Source organism: Monodelphis domestica, chromosome X, assembly GCF_027887165.1.
Source record: "Monodelphis domestica isolate mMonDom1 chromosome X, mMonDom1.pri, whole genome shotgun sequence".
Taxonomy (NCBI): Eukaryota; Metazoa; Chordata; class Mammalia; order Didelphimorphia; family Didelphidae; genus Monodelphis; species Monodelphis domestica.
In genome coordinates this window covers 49,226,544-49,249,511 of record NC_077235.1, presented here as the reverse complement: position 1 = coordinate 49,249,511, position 22,968 = coordinate 49,226,544, and the positions used below count along the sequence as shown (strand labels likewise).

The 22,968-nt window shown below is 45.5% G+C and overlaps 1 protein-coding gene across 9 annotated transcripts in view; it reads left to right on the top strand.

Moving 5' to 3' along the window:
• Positions 1–4,261: 4,261 nt before the first annotated feature.
• CCDC160 (coiled-coil domain containing 160) overlaps positions 4,262–22,968 on the top strand; it is a 109,130-nt gene continuing 90,423 nt past the window's right edge. Inside the window, exons 1-4 of one of the 9 annotated variants that reach the window (XM_007507213.3) lie at positions 4,296–4,635; positions 8,968–9,023; positions 9,453–9,563; positions 14,329–15,470. In XM_007507213.3, the coding sequence (XP_007507275.1) occupies positions 14,353–15,321 (969 nt within the window). In that variant the 5' untranslated portion in view covers positions 4,296–4,635; positions 8,968–9,023; positions 9,453–9,563; positions 14,329–14,352 and the 3' untranslated portion in view covers positions 15,322–15,470. Of the gene's footprint in view, positions 4,636–8,967; positions 9,024–9,452; positions 9,564–14,328; positions 15,471–22,968 lie in introns of those variants that run through there. The other 8 variants (XM_007507214.3, XR_008914429.1, XR_008914426.1 and 5 more) reach the window with 8 other exon arrangements.

Genomic DNA, 22,968 nt, shown 5'->3' with positions numbered 1-22,968 from the left:
CTGGGCAAGTCATTTAAACTATTGCTGCCTCATTTTTGTCATCTGTAAGATGGGGATAATAATAGCATCATCTCCTAGGGTTGTTATAAGGATCAAATGAAATAATATACACACACACATATATATATATATATACATATAAAATGATTGCAAATCTTAAAGCTGAAAATCAAAGTTAGCTATTAATATTTGTGGAATTGATTTTGTTGACTTTGAAGTTCCTAACGCTAGGATTCATCTGTGATTCTTCAGTATTTAGCACAGTGTTATATATGGTAGATCCTAATAAATTGTTGCTAAATTAAATGTGTTGCATTGGATAATAGTTATATTCAAAGGGAGAACAGCAGGCTTAATCTAATAGGATGGTAATGACTTGGGATAAATATTGACTCACCCCTGAATTCTAAAAATCACTTTCAAAAGTATAGGATCTGGTGCAGCTGGGTAGCTTAGTGGATTGAGAGCCAGGCCTAGAGCAGGGAGGCCCTGGATTCAGATCTGGCCTTGGACACTTCCTAGCTGTGTGACCCTGGGCAAGCCACTTGACCCCCATTGCCTAGCCCTTCCCACTCTTCTGCCTTGGAATCAGTATTGATTCTAAGATGGAAGGTGAGGGTCTAAAAAAAGTATAGGATCATAGAGCTTGAGGATGGTGGGGACAAGACCAAACAACAAAGGTCATCTGAAAAACATTGAGGGCCTTAATGAACTCCATACTTAAGAGGAGTCAACCGCTCTAATACGTATGGCCAAAAACTTAAGATCTTAGTTGCATGTAGGGACAAATAGTGTTTGAGACTAGAGACAAGATAGAGAAGTCTATGCTATGTAAGGATTGGTAAAAGGAGCAAGGGATGTTTAGCATGGAGAAGAGGTGGAGATGGGGACACTATAGATGTCTTCAAGAACTTGATGGGTTATCAGGAAGAGCTGGGATTAGACTTGTTCTCTATGATCCCAGAAGACAGAACAAGGAGTGATGGGGAAAAGATACAAACAGGTCCAATGCCAGGAAATATTCCCTAAGAAAAAGAGCTGTCTAGTAGTGGGATGGCCTGCCTGGAGAAGTGATCATCTCCTTCCTTGGAGGGCTTCCAGCAGAGGCTGAATGATCATCTGTTGATCGTGTTATACTGAGGCCTCCTTCATGGTGGGGTCTCTTTAACATGGGGTCCAAGGACAAGGAGTCTATGGAGAAATTTCAGGGGGTCAATAAATTTGGATAGGAAACAAATTATCTTTATTTTCACTAATCCCTAACCTTATCACTGTTCAGAGCACAACCATCTTCCCAGCCCACCAGGCTCAAAACTTAGGTGTCATCCTTGACTTCTTACCCCACCCCATATCTAATCTTTTGGCAGATTCTATCAATTTCACCTTCATAATATCTCTTGAATATACTTCCTTGTCTTTTCTGACACTACCACTATTCTGGAGCAGGTCCTTATCACCACATACCTGTGGTGTCTACTGGGATCACAGAGTCTAATCCTAGCTCTTCCTGATAACCTATCAAGTTCTTGAAGATATCTATAGAGTCCCCATCTCCACCTCTTCTCTGTGATAAACATCCTTTAATTAATCCTTACATAGCACAGACTTCTCTATCTTGTCTCTAGTCTCAATAACCTGCTGGTTGGGCCCCTCCGGTCTGGTCTCTACTTCCATCTATCTTCCATTCAGCTATCAAACAGATCTTCAGAACCTGGCCCCCTTCTTTCCTTTCTGATTTTCTCCCCCATCTACATACTACAGTGACATTGGCCTCCTTTCTGTTCTTCACACAAGACACCCACTCCATCTCTAGAGTCCAGATTCCCCCTTGATGCTAGTCCTTTACCTCCATTATCTCTCATTTATCCTGTACATATCCCATTTAAACTTAATTGTCCTCAGGTCTCCTCCATTAGACTGGGAGCTCCTTGAGAGTAGGCATGTAACTCCAGCACTTGGCACAGTGCCTGGCACATAGGAAGTGCTTAATAAATGCTTACCGACTGTCTGAAATTGAGCATTTCCCTTAATTTCAAATAAAAACAACATGAAAACATTGCTCTGAGAAGGGATCTGTTGGCTTCATCAGGATCCAGGTCCCCAAAAAGGTTATGAACCTCTTCTTTAGGGTAGGAGCTGGACTAGGTAGCTGCTGCAATCCCTTCTAACTCTAATTCCATGATTCTGTGCTTCCATGCTAGTTCTGCTCCAGTCTGCCCAGGTCAGACCCGAGCTGGAGGATTAGTTCTGAGAATAGGAATATTTAAGAAGGATACTGAAGGGGGCAGCTGGGTAGCTCAGTGGATTGAGAGCCAGGCCTAGAGACGGGAGGTCCTAGGTTCAAATCTGGCCTCAGACACTTCCTAGCTGTGTGACCCTGGGCAAGTCCCTTGACCCCCATTGCCTAGCCCTTACCACTCTTCTGCCTTGGAGCCAATACACAGTAATGACTCCGGAAGGTGAGGGTTTAAAAAAAAAAGAAGGATACTGAAAAACTATAAAAATAGATGACTGGGACCCACAATAAACAGGAGAAAGGGGAAAGACTGGCAAGTGGTGGGCATAAATAAGCTGGCTTACAAAACAGAACAAACAAACAACCCAGAAGGAAAACTAGAGGCAAGGATGTAATGAAAAAGTAGATGGGCTGGTCATGTGATAAGAGTGAGAGATAACAGGTGTGGAGCCCAAACACTATGCTGTTCTCTTGGAAGTGTGGTGAAAGGGAGGAATGCCCCTTCTGGGAATCAATGGGAAGGCGTGGCTGAGAATCACCTGGGGGAGCAGGCATGGAGGCCTAGTCATTTCCACTGGAGAAAATGTACAAATGTAAATTCATTTGATGAGTTTTGATAAGCTAGAGAGTATCCAGAGAAGGACAATCTGAAATGATGCCACGTAAGGAACAGCTGAATATCCTGCAGATGGTTAACCTAATGGAGAGGGCGTTGTAGCTATTTTCAAGTATTTGCAAAGGATGTGACATGGGGCAGACAGTCAGTCAGTCAGTCAGTCAGCAAGCATTTATCCTACATCTCCTATGTGTCAGGCATTGTGTTAAACTCTGGGGATCTGGAGAAAAGCCACCAACTGTTCTTGCCCTCAAGCAGTTCGTGGTCTAATGGGGAGACCACAAGCAAACAAAAATGAACAAACAAGATATATAAAAGGAAAAGTGAGGGTAATCCAAGAGAGAAGGCAATAAAATCAAAGAAGCTGGCAGAAGCTTTTGGCAGAAGCTGCGCCTTGAAGGAAGCCATGAAGGCCAGGAGGTACAGACAGGGAGGGATTAGAACTAGGAATAAGGAATGTAAGTTCAAAGAGATAGTTGGGTTTGATAGGAAGAAACATTTCCCATAAATAAGAGACACCCATGGGATAATGGGCTCCCTCAAGAGCCAGGAGAGGTCTCAAGCAATGGCTACAGGATAAAGTGGTTGCCTAAACTGTGGAGGAGATTCTTGATTAGATTAGGGGCTGCTCTGGATTTGGACTTCTTTTTTTAAAAAGTTTTTAATGAAGAAAAAAGCCCTACCTTGTGTTTTAGGATCCATACTGCTATGAGGATGAGGCAATGGGGGTTAAGTGAAATGAAGAGATTTAGAGCTAGAGGGACCCTGAGAGGGTAGAGATGAGAAAACCGTGTCCTAGGGGAGGTCCAGGGTCAAAAATAGCACTTATAGTATCTTAAATCTAGAGCTGGAAAGGGTCTTTGGGGCCTATCTGGTCCAACTCCTTCATTTAGCAGAGGAAGAAAGTGAGGGCTAGAGAGATTAAGGGATGTGCCCAGGGTCAAAGGCAGGATCCTAGATCTAGAGCTGGAAGGGATTTCGAAGTCCTTTCTCTAAACCAAACCTCTCATTTTACAGAGGAGGAAATTGAGGCCAGGAGAGATCAAGGGATCCACACCTGGATCAGCTAGAAGGCCCCAGGCAACTGTTTAGCCTAAGGTTCCATGATGTTTAGTGCTTCAGGACCCTGTCTAAGACGACCCCCGTGGAGGACCTGGACCAACACTGAACAGAGATCCCTAGGGTGGGCCTGGCCCATTCCCTGAAGGCCCAAACCACTGTTCTCCCAACTCCTATATAGCCTGTGGGAGGCAAGAGAGAGGTCAAGGCAAGTGGGCATCCAGGCGGGCCTGCCTCCTCCTCCTCCTCCTCTACCTCCCTTGGCCTTGGCCTTGGCCTTGTCCTAGCCCCCTGCATGACTCAGGCCTCTCCTGGTCAGCTCCATGTTAGTTTCTGCGGGCCCTCACTGAGCATGCTCCAAGCTGGGGGCTTCCTCTGCAGGAGGAGGCTCCAGCTCTCCCCAGAGGCAGGAGCTGGGATTCTGTCTCTTTAAATTCTACAGGGCTGGTTGCTAAGTAACGGAGCTCTGCTGTTTCCTGGCTGCATTGCAGTGGGGCCACACTCTGCCCTGGTGCCAGGGACACGGGTGGTGGCCATTTCCCAGGCAGTGACCCGAGAGTGGAGGGGCCCCATCAGTTCGGGCTGTGGCTCGGGCCTTGCGGCTCGGGCCCAGCTTCAGCTGAGGCTCCCGAACCAGAGCTGGGTGAGCCCAAGCCCAGCCCACCAGCCAGCCAGCCCTCCTGTCGGCGCCTGCCTCGAAAGCCAGGCTCGACCAAGACTCCAGGTAGGTTCCTTGGGTGGGCAAGCCGGTGCCCCCGGGCAGCCCTCAGTGGGGAGCGGGGAGGGAGGGACTGGCCCAATCGATCTCCCTCACTGCCCCAGAGCCCGGGTCATTGCGTTTGTTTGGGGGTGGGGGGCGGGGAAGCCTCTCCTGATCAGCCCCAGCTAGGGTGGGAGGGCCCTACCCTGGGGCTGGGGACAAGGGCAACCTGCTCTTGGGGAGGGGGAGGGGGGATCAGAGGGGTTAGGATGGATCCCTGACTCCTGCCATTGTCTGATTGGCTGACATTGACCAAGAAAGTCGTTTCCCTCACCCTGGGCCTCAATTTCCCCCTCTGTCAAATGACAGGGCTGGACTAGATGGACTCTGGGAGCCCTTCCCACCCTGGCATTCAGTGATCTCAGTGTCCTGGGAGGGGGCAAGGCCTTTCTTTGGGGTACTGCGGCATTATCACCTGGACACGGGGCTAGAACTGGGGAGAAAGGGAAATGTCACAATGGGGGGAGGGGGGTTGGGTGGGGCTGGGGCGAATGTGCCCTGGCTCTGAATAGCAATAGCAGCAATAATATCTGCAGTGCGTGAGCCATTGGCGCAGGCCCGTTTCCAAGGCTGCAGTGAGGTCCGCATTGCACCAAAGATCTGACTCCCATACCAATTGACTTGCGCAATGGTTTTGGAACTGATTAAGGCCATGTAGCCCCCCTCCCCATTTTCCTTTCAAATCAAGAGATATTTGTTCTAATAACAAAGCCTTTGGGGTGTAGCTTGGTACTACAGGTAAGGCCTCAATCATTCATTTCTCTTCCTCCCCTTTTTCTCTTTATTACCCATGGAAAGCAGTTGAGTATATGAAATGGCCGTTCTTTGCCCTGAAATCTTAAAGCAAAATTCAAACCATTTCTCTTTTAAAGCTTGAGCCAGTGGTACACTGCTGCTGCTGCTGCTGCTGAGAATCAGAAAAGCAGGAAAAAGGGCTAGCCTGAAGCCCTTGGGAAATTTGGGTCTTGTTAATGATCAGAATATTATTCAAACTGCTTTAGCTGTTGCTTGATTAACTGTTTGGTGGTGGTGTCTGGAGCATACTAGCCTTAGCCTTGGTGGTTGTCGATTTTCATGTTTTACAAGTCTTTGATGGGAAGGAAAATGTATTTGCGTGGAAGCCCTCATCAGGGTGTGGCGATGACCTTGGGCTCTGGGCCCTGCCATCAGCAGGGCTCAAACCCTGGGCAGGTGCTTCAAAATGAAAAAGGCTTTGAGTTGCCTGGGACCCAGCCTAACGGACCAGAGAGACTCCTCACTGGCAGTTTGGCCACCAGACAATGCATTTTGCTGGCCAAGACTGTTATCTGGCGGAGGTGGGGGGTGGGGGCTGGGGGGTGCCTCAAGCTTCAGTAATAGAGGAGTACTCAGAGCAACGAAATCCTAGATGCTTGTAAATACTGTACTAGAGCCATAAAGCCTGCTTGGAGAGGAGAAAATAGGCAATATAGGAGTAAGTGGAGCGTTTCCGATTATGTTTTGGATCACCCATATTCCAGGGGCTGAGAGTATTTCTGAAGTGTCATCATACAGTATATATAGTAACGTCTCAGTTAACCAACATGGTTGGCCCTCTTATTTACTGAGGATTAAACCATTTGTCTGCTGAAGCTGTCAGCCTAAGAGCATGGGTGATAAAGGCACCTGGACCTCAGTTCAGTTCTGGAAAGATTTCTTGGGGCTTGTGGGGGTACAGTGAGAGATTTGTGAAGAATCTCTGATGTTGTCAGTGCTCTCAGGTTTAGAATTCTCTCTACCACTTGATTATGATGTAATTGATGACTCCTCAAGAATTCTATGAAACCACAGGAAGCAATCTGCCCTGGCCCTGGTGTAATTTAAGGATTAGAGGTGAGATTTGAACCCAGATCTTCTTGATTCCTAGCCCAAAACTATCACTATACCATACTGCCTTTTGGGGGGGGACTAAAAAGAGCGAAGTAACGCATCTCGTAATCTTCCCTCCTAAATCTGTTTTCTCCAAATGTCCCCATTTCTCTAGACAGCCCCACTCCCCTCGGAGTCCCTAGGGTTTTGAGCCTCCTAAGTGACTTTGGTTTCTCTCCCATATCTAAGCAGTTGTCAAGTCTAGCTGATTCTGTATCAGGAATCTCTCTGACATCTACCCCTTTCTCTAGGCCACTAAGCTGGTTGAGATCCTCATTACCTTTCACTTAAACTATTACAGGATAACCTAACTGGCCACCAAACCTCCAGTGTCTCTCCTCTCTCCCATCTACCCTCCACAAAGCTGCCAGGATAATCTTCCTAAGGTTCAACTCTGACTGTGTCACCCTCTCTTGTTGAAATAGCTGCAGGGAGTCCCCAGTGCCCCTGGGATGGAACAGACCACCCCCTGGCATTAAAGCACTCCACAATCTGGCTTTAACTTGCCTTTCCAAATAAACTTATTAGTCACTTATAAGACCCAATGGCTTCGCCTCAAATTCCACATTCTATCTCTTGCCTCAGGCAACTGGTGGTACAGTGGTTAGAGCCACATGGGTTAAAGAGAGTAGGCCTAAAGTCAGGAAGACCAGCATTCAAATGAAGCCTTAGACTCTTATTAGATGTGAGACCCTGGACAGGGTCACCTCTATTTGCCTCAATTTCTTCATCTGTAAAATGGAGATAACAAATAGCGCCTTTGTCCTAGGATTGTTTTGTCAAATATATTTAGAACAGGGGCTGGTACATAGTAGGTGGTGTATAAATGCTTATTCCCTCCCCTTTATGTAGCTTATCTTCCTGAGCACTGTCTCTTAGAACCCAAGGCGCAGTTAAAGGGCACCTCCCAAGGGAAGCCTTTCCTCACCCCTCCCTCCAATTCTTAGTGTTCTTCTCCATCCTCAGATTGTTTTGGATTTTTGTATCAGTTGTTTCTTGTATCCCAGGAGAATAGAGGTTCCTTGGGGGCAGGGACCATTTTCTTTTTGTCTCTCTTCCCTCAGCACCTGGCACACAGTAGGCTCTCCCAAAATGTTTTTGGAATGGCCTTGGAATACCTTCAGGTCCAGTGTCAACATATCATAGAAGTTCAAGCTGGAAGGGAGCCTAGAGGTCATGTAGTATGATGCCCTCATCTGACAGATGGGGAAATTGAGGTCCAAAATGGAGAAGTGACTTGTCCAAGGTCAAATGGGTAGAAAGCAATAGAGCTGGTAGTCTGACTGGAATATCTTTCTATTTGTACCACCATTGCCCTTAGAAAGACAGTTAAAGCCATCAGAGGTACCCCCTTTTTTAAGAGTAATAAAGGGTAGGTATCATTAAACTGACCCCTATACAAGTTCCACATTGGTGGAAGGCAGAAAGTTTTAGAAATAATCAAGACACATGTAAAACGCAGAGGAATTGTGCGTCGGCTACGGGAGGGGGGTTACAGAGGGCAGGGAAAGAACATGAATCTCGTAACCATGGAAAAATATTCCAAATTAAATAATTAAATAAAATTTTCAAAAAATAAATAGAAATAATCATTAAATAAACATTTATTAAGCAAAAACTATACGCCAGAAATCAAGCTGGGCAATTGGGTTTCAAAGAAGGAAGACAAACAGTCTGCCCTCAAAGAGCTTCCATTCTATCAGTAGAGACACACACACATATACACACATGGGCATATGCAAAATCGATATAAAGTAAGCCACTTAATCACTTTGCATGCTAGAGCGAAGCTTTGGAGGAGGCTAGCCTAGGCATTCCAAGGCCCCTTGATGAGAAAGGGAGAATGGGTGCAGACTGCCAGGCAGGGACGGGAGAGATGGACTGTTGTGTATGTGCAGCCGTATGGAGGTCAGCTTGGCTTGACTTGACTGTAGAGTTTGTGAAAGGCAGAAGAGGCCTAAAAGGTCCACCTTGGAGATCAGTGAGTCCAATTCTAATACCCCCCTAGAGGAAGCACAGGGGAACCCCAGAGCCCCTGAAGAGTACCTGATCAAGCACCTGTCCTTGAAGAATCTGTTTTCATTGGTCTAGATCCTTCTCCCACCAGATGCACATCCCAGGCCCTCTGGGCCTTAGGAAAAGGTTACCAATGCAGGTGATGAGTTCTTCTGGCATAGCCTCCCAGAACCCAAGACCATCTCCACTGAGGGAAGGAAGAGGAGAGGAGAAGAGAACCTGAGTTAACTGCTAAGCAGTCCTAACAGTGTTTAAGAGTCAGGTTGCTTGTGGGGTCTTGTCCTTGGTGATTAGTGATAAGAAAGGACATTCAAGTTGTCTCTGAATCTCTTATTGATTGTAGTCGATTGAATGTGCTTAGGCTAAACTGATGCCAAATCATTCCTCCCCCAGATCCTAACTGCAAAGGCAAAAAGCATTCTGCTACTGAAGTTCATGGGAAATTACAGGTAAATGGGTTAAGTGGAACTCTGTTATCTGGGGATGGGAAAGGGTAGGGGCTGGGCAGGTGCTTGGGCAGAGGGAGGGGGGCAAAGAACATACAGGTTAAATGAACCTGAAATGTTGCTGTGGTCCCATAAGTGTAGACGGGAAGGTTTCTCCATCTCTGTCCCCCTGCTTTCTGGTATTTGCTTAACATGTGTGAAGTGTTTCCAATGACTTTGGAAGCTTTCCTCGTGTATCTGAAGGCAGCTTCTGATGGAAATCCAGAGGGCGTGGGGGAGGGAAGATCTGAGGGCAATCCATTCCTTAGGGAATAAACTGAGGGCTAGGCCAGGGTTCATTTACTTAACTAAATCACACCTTTTTTTGCTTTTAAAATGAGTATATTTAAAATGTGATTCAACTTACGAAAAATCGATTTACACACTTTTCAGGACTCTCTAGATCGTGGAACAGGGTCTACCTCTGCTACGCAGCTAGGTGGTCACAGAGCGGAAGCCAAGGGACTCGAAGGAAGACTGCTGGAAGTTGGTCCTTTTCTCAAAGTAAGAGCTGACCACATAAATTCACTCCTTTCTCAGATGCTTTTCAGGCTTATTAAGCCTCACCATTCTATTTCTGTCTTTAAGATACCTTCAGAACCTTGTTCCTTAGGAGGGCAACCTAGCCAAAGGTGCCTTTCCTCTCTTCTTTTGCCCAAAGATAGGACCCAATGGTAGTTCACAACAACGGAGACTTTCACTACGGCCCCTCAATTCCTATTATTGTTATGGCTCCCATAAGTAGGAATCCCTTAGACCCTAGAGCTGAAGAGGCAGTTACCCCATATGGCAGTGTGGTGTAATGGAAATAACACTGGTCTTGATCATCTGATTGCCTTTCAGTGATTCACGGCTCTGTGTTTCATAGCCTGGTGCAAATTCCAGATCTCCATCCTAACCCACGGTCACCTTTTAGCTGGCAGCGTCCACACACAGAATTTTGGACTTGCTACTGAATTGGCCCTGACTAGCTCTTCTCAAAGAGGAGGAAGACTAAGATGACCTTCCTTCTCAGGCTGTTTCCCTCCAGCTTCCTTCTCTTCCTCCTCATATCAGTTTGAGCCAGACTGGAAGAACAAATTAATTACTTTCTTATGTTCATCCAGCCCACATCTAGGGAAGAGTTGATTTTCCATAGTATGCCAACATACTGCCATGCCTTCTACTCAGAGTTCTAAGATATGCCCAGAAAATGAATGCATTTCGCAAACACAGTGATTGCCCTTTGAAGAAACATTGGAAAGTTTCAGAAAACCTTCCAGTTGGAAGGGACATTAGAGAACATTTAGTTCCCCATCCCACCTCATTTCGGATTCCCTTCTACAATATCTCCAACCAATGTCACCCAGTCACTGCTTGGGCATCTCTAATGACAGGCTAATGTCCTACTGTTCTCCATTCATGGGGAACAGTGGAATATAATTTCCTGTAGGTATTTGAAAATGGATTTTCAAACATCTAAAGTGGTTTAGGTGTGCTCAGGGGAATCCCTTCTAGCCTATATATGGATGTTAAGGGATTTCCGTCTACACTGGCAACAAAGAAGCCCCCCTGACCTTGTCCACAGCCCCTAGCCACTTCAATTGCTTTGCATTTACACTGTTAATTTGCAGTGGCCTCTTTTAATGATTTTCAAACTCTTTTGATCTATGGGCAATTTCCATGGACCAGAAACTCCCTTCAGTTGAGACGCTTTTCTACCAAAAAGACAAAAAGAAATTACCTAGAAGAAGAGTGATGGGCACTAATGGCAAACCTTCTTCTCTCTCCTTTTTAAGACCTTGTACCATCCTCATCCCATTCTCTCAGACCATGACTCAGTATCTTGAGCTTCCTCATCTCCTCTACCTCATTTCTCCAAACTCCTCTTCATAATCTCCTTCTCCACTCCAGTCTTTCCCCTTCCTGACCACCCATGTGCTTCTCAACTGCTGGCAATCTGGCTTCCTATCCCACCACTCAACTGAGACGGCTCTCTCCAACGCTAGCCACCATTACACACTTGGACAACTACTGGTTTACATGTTGCTTTGGAAGTGGCTCAAGGTTGTTTTGCGTGCGCAACTCTCTCTCCTTGACTAGACAGTAAATATTTCTTTGCAAGTTAGGGAAGGGAATCTTCTATGTTCCTTTTTAAAAAAGAATCCCTCCCTGGAACAATGAATACACATTTCATTAAAAAATGACCATAATCTCCATCCCACTCACCCCAAGTAGAAATTTGCAGAGGGCCAATGAGCTCGTCAACCACCATCTGTCCGATGGCTGGATGAAGGTGACATCACGCACCCACCCAAATCCCGGACTAGGATTCTTAGTTTTCACCATTTATAAACAGGCCAATCGTAGTGATAAGCCAGGCAGCTCTGAGATGATAAAGAGAAAGAGAGAGGTCAGAAAGGAAGGATAGTTTTCATTTTTTGGACAAGGGTTTGACTATATTCCAATAAAGGCTAGTATGTGACTTCTGATCCAAACTCTGTACCAGACCTTGAAACAAAATTTTCCAAACATTTGCACTTGAGGGGTGACTACAAGGATGCCAGGTCAGTGATGCTGGTTTGCTGCTGCTGCTGCTATTGGTGGTGGTGTTGTTGTTTTGGCATGCCCATTGCCTCAAATGACCGACTTTCCTCCTAGCTGATTTCAATATGACAAGTAAAATCCATGACGTTTAAAACTGCAAACAGGAGTAATGACACAACTCTCTGTAGTTCTTATGACTGTGATGCAATGAGGGGTATTTTAATGGGGGAAAATTAAAGATATATCTTGCTTTGTCTAAAAGCTGGGTTCTGATAAAGAGGGGTGTGCGTGTGCGTGCGTGCGTGTGTGTGTGTGTGTGTGTAAATCACATTTTACCATTGATTTATGAGATCATTTCAAAAATGCTTGTTTCTGATTGATCTTTGAGTTGCCTGTGGCTCCTAACACTTTAGTGTAAAGCTTTTCTGTCCTGACTCCAGCCCTCCCTTCAAAGGCAGTTAATGATCTGTGAACAAACCTACACTGGAGAGTTGGACCTAGAGGAACCCTTTTGTACAGGGAAGACTCCTTTTGAAAGGAAATAGTTTTGAAGAGTTGGATTTAGATTCTCTGCAAGCTCTGATGGGGCTGTACTCTTCCTCCTTCTCTTTCTAAGAAGTAGAACTGTTGGTTGCCTGGTGAATTCATATACTAGCTTTTCACCTCCAAGAAACCATGCCCAAATCCTATATGATCTCAGGAAAAAAGCGATTTAATGGCATGGACATTTTCAGTGCAGACACTGCTTCTCATCCTGAAATGGTAGCACGAGCTGAGCTGATAGGATTCTGTATACTTGGCAGCTTTGCCTCTGAGCAAAGCCTGGGACTGGAATAGCAGGAATGTGCAGGTCAAGACAGAGGGGCAGTTGGCAGTTTGTCATGAGGAAGTCTGCTTGGTATATTTTACCAAAAGCTATCTCGCCTTGCATTAAGACTTTGCATTTCACTCAGTGGAAAAAATGAAGAAACGGTCATGGAACCCAAGAGCATTAGGAACGATTTAGACCTAGCAGAGGCATGGGGATGTGGAATAGTCCTAACTTAGCACAAGTCAGTGTAGGTCTCATTCTTTTTGCCCCTGGCTTCCCTTGTGACTTTGCTGCTAAAAGATGTGACCGGGGGCAGCTGGATAGCTCAGTGGATTGAGAGCCAGGCCTAGAGACAGGAAGTCCTGGGTTCAAATCTGGCCTCAGTCACTTCCCAGCTGTGTGACCCTGGGCAAGTCCCTTGACCCCCATTGCCTAGCCCTTACCTCTCTTCTGCCTTGGAAGCCAATACACAGTATTGACTCTAAGACAGAAGGTAAGGGTTTAAAAAAAAAAGATGTGACCATTTTGGGGGGGCAATGCCCACCCTTAGTCTTTTGACTTGCTTCTCTTTTATGGGATTATAGAAGGCCAGAGCTGGGAGGGATCTTAGGGGTTCACTGTAGTCCAACCTCATCATTTCATATGAAAACTATCTTAGAATTCGCTGTTGCCTTTTGTTTCGCCCAAATCGACACCTTCCTGACAAAGTGCAATCCCCCCACCTCAACAGATTATCAATTGTTAAGAGAAAGGAGGGTTGTATCTTTGGACTGTGACAATATGGTACTAACACTGACTGTTGTATTTGACTTGCGTTTTGCTGCTTCTCTGTGTTGATTTTACGCACACTGTTGCAGTCGTCATTGTGTATATTGTCCTTTTGGCTTTGCTTTCTTCGCTGTACTTCTGTTCACACGAGCTTTCCATGTTTCTCTGAATTCTTCATATCCTCAGAATCACAGACTTGGAGAACTGGAAGGGACCTCAGCAAGCATCTAATCTAGAGCAGACCCAAAATAAATTCTCCCCTCTGCCATGTACCCAGCAAGCGGGCATCCCAACTTTGCTTGGAGGCCTCCAAGGAGGAGGAACCCACTCCCTCCTGAGACAGCCTGCCCTGTCCTTCCTTACCCAGGAGTAGGCCTCACTCTTAATGTTCACATACCACAATTTGTTCAGCCCGTCCTCAGTCTCTGGGCATGGATTTATTTGGTTATCACAAATACTGCTGCTCTGAGCACTTTTGTACATATGGCCCTTTTCTGTTTCTTGCTGTCAGTAGTAACCTCCTTGGAATATAGCTCCAGTAGTGGAATCTTTAGGTCAAAGGGGAGGAATAATTTAGTGATTTTTCTTGCATAATTCCAAAACTGTTTTCCAGAATGGTTAAATCAATTCACAGCTCTACCAGTAACTCTCTTCCCATAGTCACTCCGACAATGATTTCCCCCAATTTGGACCTCTTTCCTAGCTGGTCACTTTAAAGAAGAGGAACCTGAGGCTCGGAGAGGGGAAGTGACTTACTCAGGGTCTCATTGGTAGTCAAACCTGGCACCAGATCCCAAGTTTCCCCACTCCCTGGGAGGCTTACCCAAATTACAGCCCCTTAAGAGAAAAGGACACTTGGGGGAATAGCAACCTCTCTCCCTGCCCCCTCCTTCAGGCTCCTTCCCCTGCCCCCAATCCAGTTTGCCACCATTTTGATAAAGGCATAACCCAAATCCTAAAGAAACAAACCCCAATCCCAAACTACTGGCTCAACAGTAGAATCCAATCCAATCAGCATTTATTTATTTATTTAGAGCCAAAGACCAGATCCTGGGCAAACTGGTCAGTTACCAGTGGGTTGGCAACCCTAGTCCCAGGCCAGCCCTCTTTGCTCCAGCAGGCTGTCATTGTAAAGATGTGCCTTGATCTCATTTTGTTTTTCAGGAACAGGCAGAAGGTAGCATAGCAATGGAGACTAATGGAAAGCACTGGGTGGAGAAGTTGTTTATACCTTGTTTTACTCCCCAGGATTTTTTTAAGCAAACTAATCAGCCTGAACCTTTTTCTCAACAACTGGCTTTGGACCAAGCAAAGGGAGTGGAAGAAATGTATAATTTGGCAATTAAAAAGTTCCAAGAAGAAAAGAAATTTAAGAGGAAAGAATTCATTTCCCCGCTAATTGAACCAGAATCTGAACCCAAGTTAACTGAGAGAAAGATAAACATTTCAAAGAAGCAACCCGAGAGGAATTCTGCCTGCTGGGATGCAGCTGATTTGAATGTTGGAACTGAAGAAAGCCCCACGAGAACAGAAGGTCATTGTATCTGGAATGCAAAGGAATTAGCAGCTTTGGGACAAGAAACACAGAAAAAACACGCAGAAGGCATTTCTCAAAAAATTCAGCTGGCCTTTTTGAATGCAGAGCTGGAGGAACTGAATGCCAAGTGCAGAAAAATAGAAACCGACTTCGAAAATGCCGAGAGAGAACTCCTGAAATCCAAGAGAGAAATCAGCTGCAAGACTCTCTACTTGCAAGCTGCTAAGAAGGACAGCTTGAAAAAAGATCGAGAACTCCGGGCCCTAAAGAATGACATCTCGGAAAAATCCATCAACGTGAAGAACCTAACTGACGCCCTCTTGCAAGCCAAAGAACTCATCCAGAAGCTCGATGTAGAAAACAAAGATTTAAAAGAAATGGTTGGAAAACTCAAGTTGCAAATCGAGGCTGGCAATGCCTCCCTGAGGGAAAAGGTGAAATTACAGTATAAATTAGAAATTAAAAAAATCCAAAAAGAGCTAGAGGTTGTCAAGAATGAGCTGAGAACCGAGAAGTTTCTACATGCCAGGAATAACAAGGCCCTAGAGCTCCTTAGGAAACACTTCTCTTCTTTATCAGCGTCAAGCACACTTGACAATTACGAAATAGATTATCTTTAAAGCAAAAAAAGCCTTTATTGGCAAAATTACCAAAACCGTTTGTTGTATATCTCTTTAAAATCGGGAAATAAGTGGGTGTAAAAGTTTGTAATTCCCAGTTTTAGTTTAGCCAAAATTTCAATCCAGCATAAAGATGTTAACTCAGCAAAGCTTTTGTTTCATCTCTTTTTTTCTAGAGATTATTTTATAGAATGCAGTCATTTGGGCAGTGGACAGAACTGTGTTTATGACCATTTTCCAAGGGATGTTTTGCAAACACAAACACGAAAACCCCAAACAATCGAGCAAAAAAAAAAATTCATGAGGATGATAGTACGGGCCACCATCCACTTTTGTAATTTGCCTTTTTGTTCCAAGAAAGGGAGCCTGTGTGCTCCGGCTTTGAATGAGGTACCGCCAACATGGTCCATTGTATTTACCTGAGTTCTGGAGCCCTTTTGATGTTGTCTTCATTTACCTAGTTGTCATTTTGTATTTTTTTGGTTGTGCCTTTTCACTTCATCATCTCGGTCAAGTCTAACCACATTTCTTCTAATACTGCTTCCTACTGGTCATCCTGACAGCACAATAATATTCCATTACATTCATATGCCACGATTTACTCAGCCATGCCCTAGTTGCTTGGCATAGACTTGATTTCCAACCTTTTGCTATCACGAATAGCGCTGCTCTGAATATTTTTACATAGGTGAGTATTTGCTTCTTGTTACTAACCTCCTTGGAGTTTAACTCTAGAGTGGGTTCTCTGGATCAAAGACTGCAAATAGTTTTATAACTTCTATAATCCCATATTGCCTTCCAAAACAGTGGGACCAGCCCACAGTCAATTACTCGCCAACCTTAAGGAGTTTTCCCCCTACTTTTTACCATCTTTGCCAATTTGATGGACGGGCATGAGAAGATATGGCAGGGTTTTCATTTACATTCTCTGATTATTAATGATCTTGAACACTGTCAGATGGTTATTGATCCTTTTGTTTCTTATTTCAAAACTTTCCTGTTCCTATTCTTTCACCACTTATCTATTGGAAAACGACTCTCGCTCTTATAAATTTCTGCCGATTCCCCATAGATTTTGGATGTCAGACTTATCAGATGTTGAAGGTAAGATTTTTTTAGTCCATCTTTTCTTCTTTTTCTACCAGCTCTATTTTCGAATTCACTCATAGGCTTCAGTCATTCAACAGATGCATTACTCATAGCTTGGAAGTCATTTAAGAGCTATTGAGCTTTCCAAGAGTGGTATGGTCTGCCTTCTGGGGGGAGGTGGACAAATATATATGGCACTTTAAGGTTCAAAAAACCCACTTTCCCTATCCATTTGAGCCCCACCACAACCCTGTGGGCTGAGTACTACGGGCATTGTTATGGTCATTTAACAGTCGAGGAAACTGAGGCTCAGGTTGATGACCATTATGTGATCTTTCTGGTAATGTGTTGATCACACACACACACACACACACACACACACACACACACACACACAGAGCTACACAAATCACAGCCTCCTTTAAGTTTCACAGCAAAGAATTGCATGCTACAGTCTTAGAGAGGACACTTTCAATAAAGGGGTGTGGGGCCTGCAGAAGCCAGATTTGAAGGGATTGAGAAGAGAGTGAGCGAATGGTGAGGGAAGGCAAGCAATGAATGCAGTCGTTTCACTCCCACAATCTGGGGAAGAGAGTGGAAAAGTTGTACGTTTGCAACCTCAGCAGAGTCTAGGGAAGGATTTATTTAAGGGGAGGGAGGAGAGGCAGAGACAGAGAGACTGTTCAAGGTCCAAAGCCCCAAAGCCCCAGAGGGTTGGCCAGCAGGAGGAAATACCTCTAGAGTTCTCCCACCTTCCTTCAGGACACTTGAAATGACTTCTGCCTTACTGATGATGCCTGTTCCTGTGCGTGTGTGTACGTGTATATGTGTGTGTGTGGTGGTGGGGAAGTGTTGGACTAGATGAGCCCAACTTTAGGACTTTACGTGTCCTGAGTTTTTTCTATTCTGTTGAGCTGTGTTGGGTATCACGGTGGAGTTTATGAATGTAAGAGAGAACCTTCAGTATAATCTAGCTCAGCTTCCACTCTGACCCCAGCCCCAGCCCAATGCAGGTTGAATGATGGAAATAATTTTGCAGAGGAGGAAGGTGAGGCCCAGATGGCTCATACACTAACAAACTGGCACTTGAATTTTGTTAGTGAGTTTCATTTGTACACTAGGAGAGCCTTGATCAACAACCGAGTTCACAACCACTTCTGTGGTATCACCGCTGCCTATGTTTATTTCCACATTTGTTAAACACCTACTGTATCCGAGGTTGTGCGGTGAATTGGCACAGGCAGAATGGAGGGCAACAAGAACTTGTAAAGGTGAGTTCGAAAGCACAAACATTCTGTTGACATCACTTCTCCCAGGCTCCATACTAGCTGGGGGAGGGGCGGGTTTCCAAGTCCTCTACCACAAAGGCAGGCTTTACCAAGTTGGCAACAGACTGTGCTATGAGGCCGGCCTAGCTAAGTTTGAAAAGAAGCATACCACCAAAAAATTGGCCAAGAGGCGATCGTTGTATCGTTGTATTTTTTTTTTTAGCCAGAGCCACTCAGGAAAGCATGGCACATGGAGGGGTTGGGTGGATCTGCATCTACACATGGGGACATCCTGTAGACTTGAGGTACCGAAATAAGTCCTCTTCTTACCTCAATCCCTTGGAGGATAGAAAAGAGTTGGGTACTTCGGTAGAGGTCACAACCCTCCATGGCTTCTCTTTATGAGGAACTGCTGCCCATGCCTTCCTCTCCACAGAGGATCACTCAATCAACAATGTGCCTAATAGTCAGAAGCCTTCCTCTGGTTCTTGCCATATTTTTTCCTTTCCAATCCCAATCCCAACTGCCAACTGGGGATTACACACATGAAACCAAGCACAAAAATGCCTGTGCTTTGCCCTGTGTACCCAGGGCTACTAGTAAAGTTGCCTTCTGCCTCCCCAAAGGCCTGACCATGCCCTTCATGCCAGTAAGGCTTTGGTGTAGTGGGACAGTCTGGATTACCCATCTGTTTCTTAATGGGAGTGGGGAGGAAGGAGATGTGTCAAGGAGTCCCAAGCAGTAGCAGGCAGATCTTTCTATCCAACATGCTATCACTGCAGCAGCTAATTCCCTGCTGGATGGGAAGACACACTGAAGAGGAAATATCCACACAGTCTTCCGCCAATACTGCCCCAGGTAACAGGTAGGAATGGATGGGTTCTAAGAGTACAAGAATGCCATGTCTTCTGAATTTTTGCTCCGCTGTTCCTTGCTGCTGTGGCCCTAGGCAAGGCACTAGAGGATGAACCCTTCTCTTTGACCCTGTTTTAGAGAAAGAGTTCATCTGTCTCCTTGTCACTCACTGTTTGGTTTCATGAGAGTATGATGTGGCGTGGTGGCATAACAAGGAAGAAATGCCAGTGTTTTGATTTCTTCCCCTTCGTGAGCATTATTAATAGGTAGCCAACTCTCCTATTTGCTACTCCTCACTCAAGTCTATGTATGATACATTTCCAGTTCTCAGCTGATTTCCCTCTGCTACCCAGTATTCATTGGTTTGCCATTAAGCATTTTTAAAATGCCTACTGTGTGCCAGGGACTGTTAGGCACTGAGTACATAAAGACAAAAATGAAAGGCCCTGCCTTCAAGAAGCTGACATTGGGGTGGTTTGATGGGTGCAGATGAGATACAACATGGATACAGATAAGTCCTTACAGAGTAATTGTGCAGGTGACAAGAGTAACAACACTCAGATAGGAAATCGGGAAATCCTCTTGTAAGAGGTGGCAAATAAACTGAGTTTTGAAGGCACTGCAGAATTCGAAGGGGCAGCAGTAAGCAGAGGAATATTTTGTGCAAAAAAAAAAAAACAAACATGGTGCCAGGAGAAGGAAAGTCCTTGAACAGGCAGCCATCTCCTTTTGTGGTATGCATGTTGCTTTCTTCCCCGAAACCTTGAAAGCAAGCCTTATCTGTTCCCATTTTTCAGATAGGCAAATGGCTCAGAGAGAGAACAAGATGTACCCAAGGGCTAGTCAATGGTGTCCTTACTTTAAGATCAATGCTTATTCCATTACTGTATTAAAATAGCCACATTTCAATATTAAGTAAGTTAGGGGCAGCTGGGCGGCTCAGTGGATTGGGAGCCAGGCCTAGAGACAGGAGGTTCTGGGTTCAAATGTGGCCTCAGCCACTTCCCAGCTGTGTGACCCTGGACAAGTCACTTGACCCCCATTGCCCAGCCCTCACCACTCTCCACTCTTCTGCCTTGGAGCCAATATTGGCTCCAAGACAGAAGGTAAGGGTTTAAAAAATATAAAGTAAATTACCTTGATTTCAGGGGTCCTCGCACTTGGAACAGGAAGCAACCTTTAAAACCACCAGTCTAGCCTCTCACTTTATAGATCAAAAAAATGAAGCTCAGGAAAGTAAAGAGACTTGTCCACGGTTATACAGCCAGGAAGGGTCTGAGGCAGGATTTGTATTCATGTCTTTGAACTTCAGGGTCTAGAACTCTATCCCTAGGATCACCTATTGGTGCATATACTCCCTTAACCAAAGCACTCTTGTACCTTCTATGGTACTGGAAAGTTGTTATTGGCCTTTTGGCCAATTTAACAATTAGCTTCTCTGAATTTAGCTAGACTAGCCTTGAATGCCAGGGATACAATATGTCTCTAGTTTCATATTTAAACCCTGACGAGAGCTTAAGTAGCTTGGCATAGCAGAGAGTGGCACATCCACAGCTTGGCACAATGGATAGAGTTCTGGACCTGGAGTCAGAAAGGCCTGAATTCAAATCCAGCCTCATTCACTAGGTGTATGACCTTGGGTAAATTACTTAGCCTCTGTCTGCCTCAGTTTCATCACCTGTAAAATGGGGATAGTAATACCTCCCAGGGTTGTTGCGAGTAAAAAATGAGATGGTATTTGTAAAAGCACTTTGTAAATCTTTGTGAAAGCACTCTATAAATTAGCTATTATTTCTTGCTCTAGCCTTTGGGAACCAGAGTCATCTCAATACAAGATGGAGGGTTGAGGAGAAGACAGAACTAAAGGCAGCATCATGGCATACTTAATATATGATGTGATAGTATCTGTCTCTCTTTATCTGTTGAAAGAGAGGAAATGGGTTTGGAATCACAGAACCTGGGTTCAAATCTTGGCTCTGCTAATTACCAGTTCTACAGCAGGATAACCTTGGGCAAATGAATGGACTCATCCCTCTTAGCCTCAGTTTCCTTCTCTGTAAAATGAGAGCATTGTGCTAACTCGTGTCTAAGATCCCTCCCACTGGAAATCCGTGATTCCTTGCTAGCTGAGAGCAGTGCGTCCCCTCCAGAGAGAGAGAGGTGGAAGGAATCTGGGGGAGTGAGGCAACCCCTCCCCCGGCATGCTCAGAAATGGTGCTGGTGGTTCTCTGGGCAGCTGGGAAAAGCATTCGGGTGGGGAGTCGGCCAATATGACCAGTGTCGGTCGTGTAAGCCAATAGTGCGGCATGGCAGTCAAAGACATGACTTTGTCTTCAGTTGAATTTTGTTTCGGACCCAAGTGTGGCCGGCCGGGCCATGCGGGCGCAGTGGCTCAGGGAGATCCTCTGGGGTTCCTTTCTTTGGCCTGAAGGCCTCTACTGCCACCTAGAGGAGGGGGGCGGTAAAGAGGGGGCTTCCTGCTCTGTTGTTCTGCTCAGGAGGCAGGCCCAACAAAGGGCAAGGCTGGGCCTCAGTCCCAGACACAGCCCTGAGCACTGCCCTCCAGCCCCATGGGGAGACCTCTAGCCAAGAGGAGAAATGGGGAGAAAGGAGGGAAGGGATGCAGACAAAGTCTGAGAGGCGCCTTCCCCACTTGGGCACCACACCCTAGGGGCAAGCCCTTTTCCATTCATTTGGACCTACTATGTGCCAGGCACTGGGGATACCTAGATAAAAAAGAAAGATCCCTCCCTCTACTGGTGAAGACAAAATATATAGGAAGTTATCTTGTCCTGGAGCAGGGTGGGGAAGGCCTTCTCGGAGGAGCTATGTGACTTGGGGCAAATCCCTGAACTTCTCAAGCCTCAGTTTCCTGCTCTGTCAAAAGGGGCTAATAGTGGCTGCAGGTGTTTTTTAAGAGGCTGGAAGCTCCTTGAGGGGAGAAAGGGTTTCATTTTCCCCTTCCTTGTGTCCCCAGCTCATAGGGCAGTGCTTTCTACATAGTCAGAGCTAGATCAGTGCTCACAGGATTCTATTTGAAATTCCTTCCTTCCCGTACAGGGTTATCTAAAGAAAAGTCAGGGTTGTCTGAGGCCCTCAGTTTACCAAGAGCTTTCCTCCCAGCTAAGGTCCTCTGAAGCCACACTGTGCTCCAGAAGCAACCCTGGTTTCTTGGAGGCCAAGCCTAGGGAGCAGAAACGCTGGCAGGTCCTACCAAGCTGGGTGGGATGGAAAATATCTGTTGCCCAAGGACCAGCCGAGCTAGACTCCGGGGCCATTTGGCAGCTTGGCCATGGGGTGAGGAGGGGGTGGATTTTTCAGCCATGGCGCTTCATCAAGACCATTTACCAAGTTAGGCTAGACTTGTGATTGGCATCTGTGCATCCCCATAGAAGGGCAGATCCTCCAAGCATCCTAGTCTTTCCTCCCCCAAGCCTTGTGAAAGACACATGGAGGAAGTGTAGCAACCACTATCCCTATTTTATAGATAAATACATGGAGGCTCAGAGAGCATTTGCCCTAGGTCACACACATACAGTATTGAGGTAGCTAGAGAGCACAGTGGATAGACTTGAGTTCAAATCCAGCTTCAGATACTCATTGGGTCTCACTTAACCTCTCTGCCTGAGTTTCCTCATCTGTAAAATGGGGACAACACTAGCACTTAGCTCTCAGGGTTGTTTTGAGGATAAATGAGAATATACTGAAAGAGCTTTGCAGACCTTAAAGCACTATGTCAATGCTAGCTATTATTATTATTAAGATATACATAGACAAATCTAGGACAGTCTCTCACATACAAGTGTCTTTGGGGCTCACCCAGCCATTTTACAAGAAGAGTCATCATCAACCACCATCACTGATATGAAGTAGACAAGAGAGTATGCAGGGAATCAGAAGGCCCCAGTCTGAGTCTTCATCCTTTTGGTCATAGCTATGGGCAGATCACTTAATCTTTCCAGGTTTCAGTTCCCTTATCTGTAAAATGGGAACAATAGTATTTGAGTGGAGTAGAATGAACCTTGGCCTTGGAGTCAGTAAAACCTGGGATTATTCTCCTGCCTCGTACACTTCTTAGCTATGTAATTGCAGGCAAGCCACTTTAGTCTCTCTGAGTTTTCCCATCCAGAAAATGGGGGACGGGGGCAGGAGGGGGTAATAGTACCCATCAGTTCCTGCTGTATAAGTGAGTGCTCTTCCTATCTCCATTTCTGAGGCAGGCTCACAGCATAATAATTACATAGTTATTAACTGTCAAAGGCAGAATTTGAATGTAGAGTTCTCTTAACTAGAACTTCAAGGATCTGTAATTTTTAAAAAAATAAACCCTCACCTTCCACCTTAGAATCAATACTGTGTATTAGCTCCAAGGCGCAAGAATGGTGAGGGTTAGGCGATGGGGGTCAAGTGACTTGCCCAGGGTCACACAGCTGGG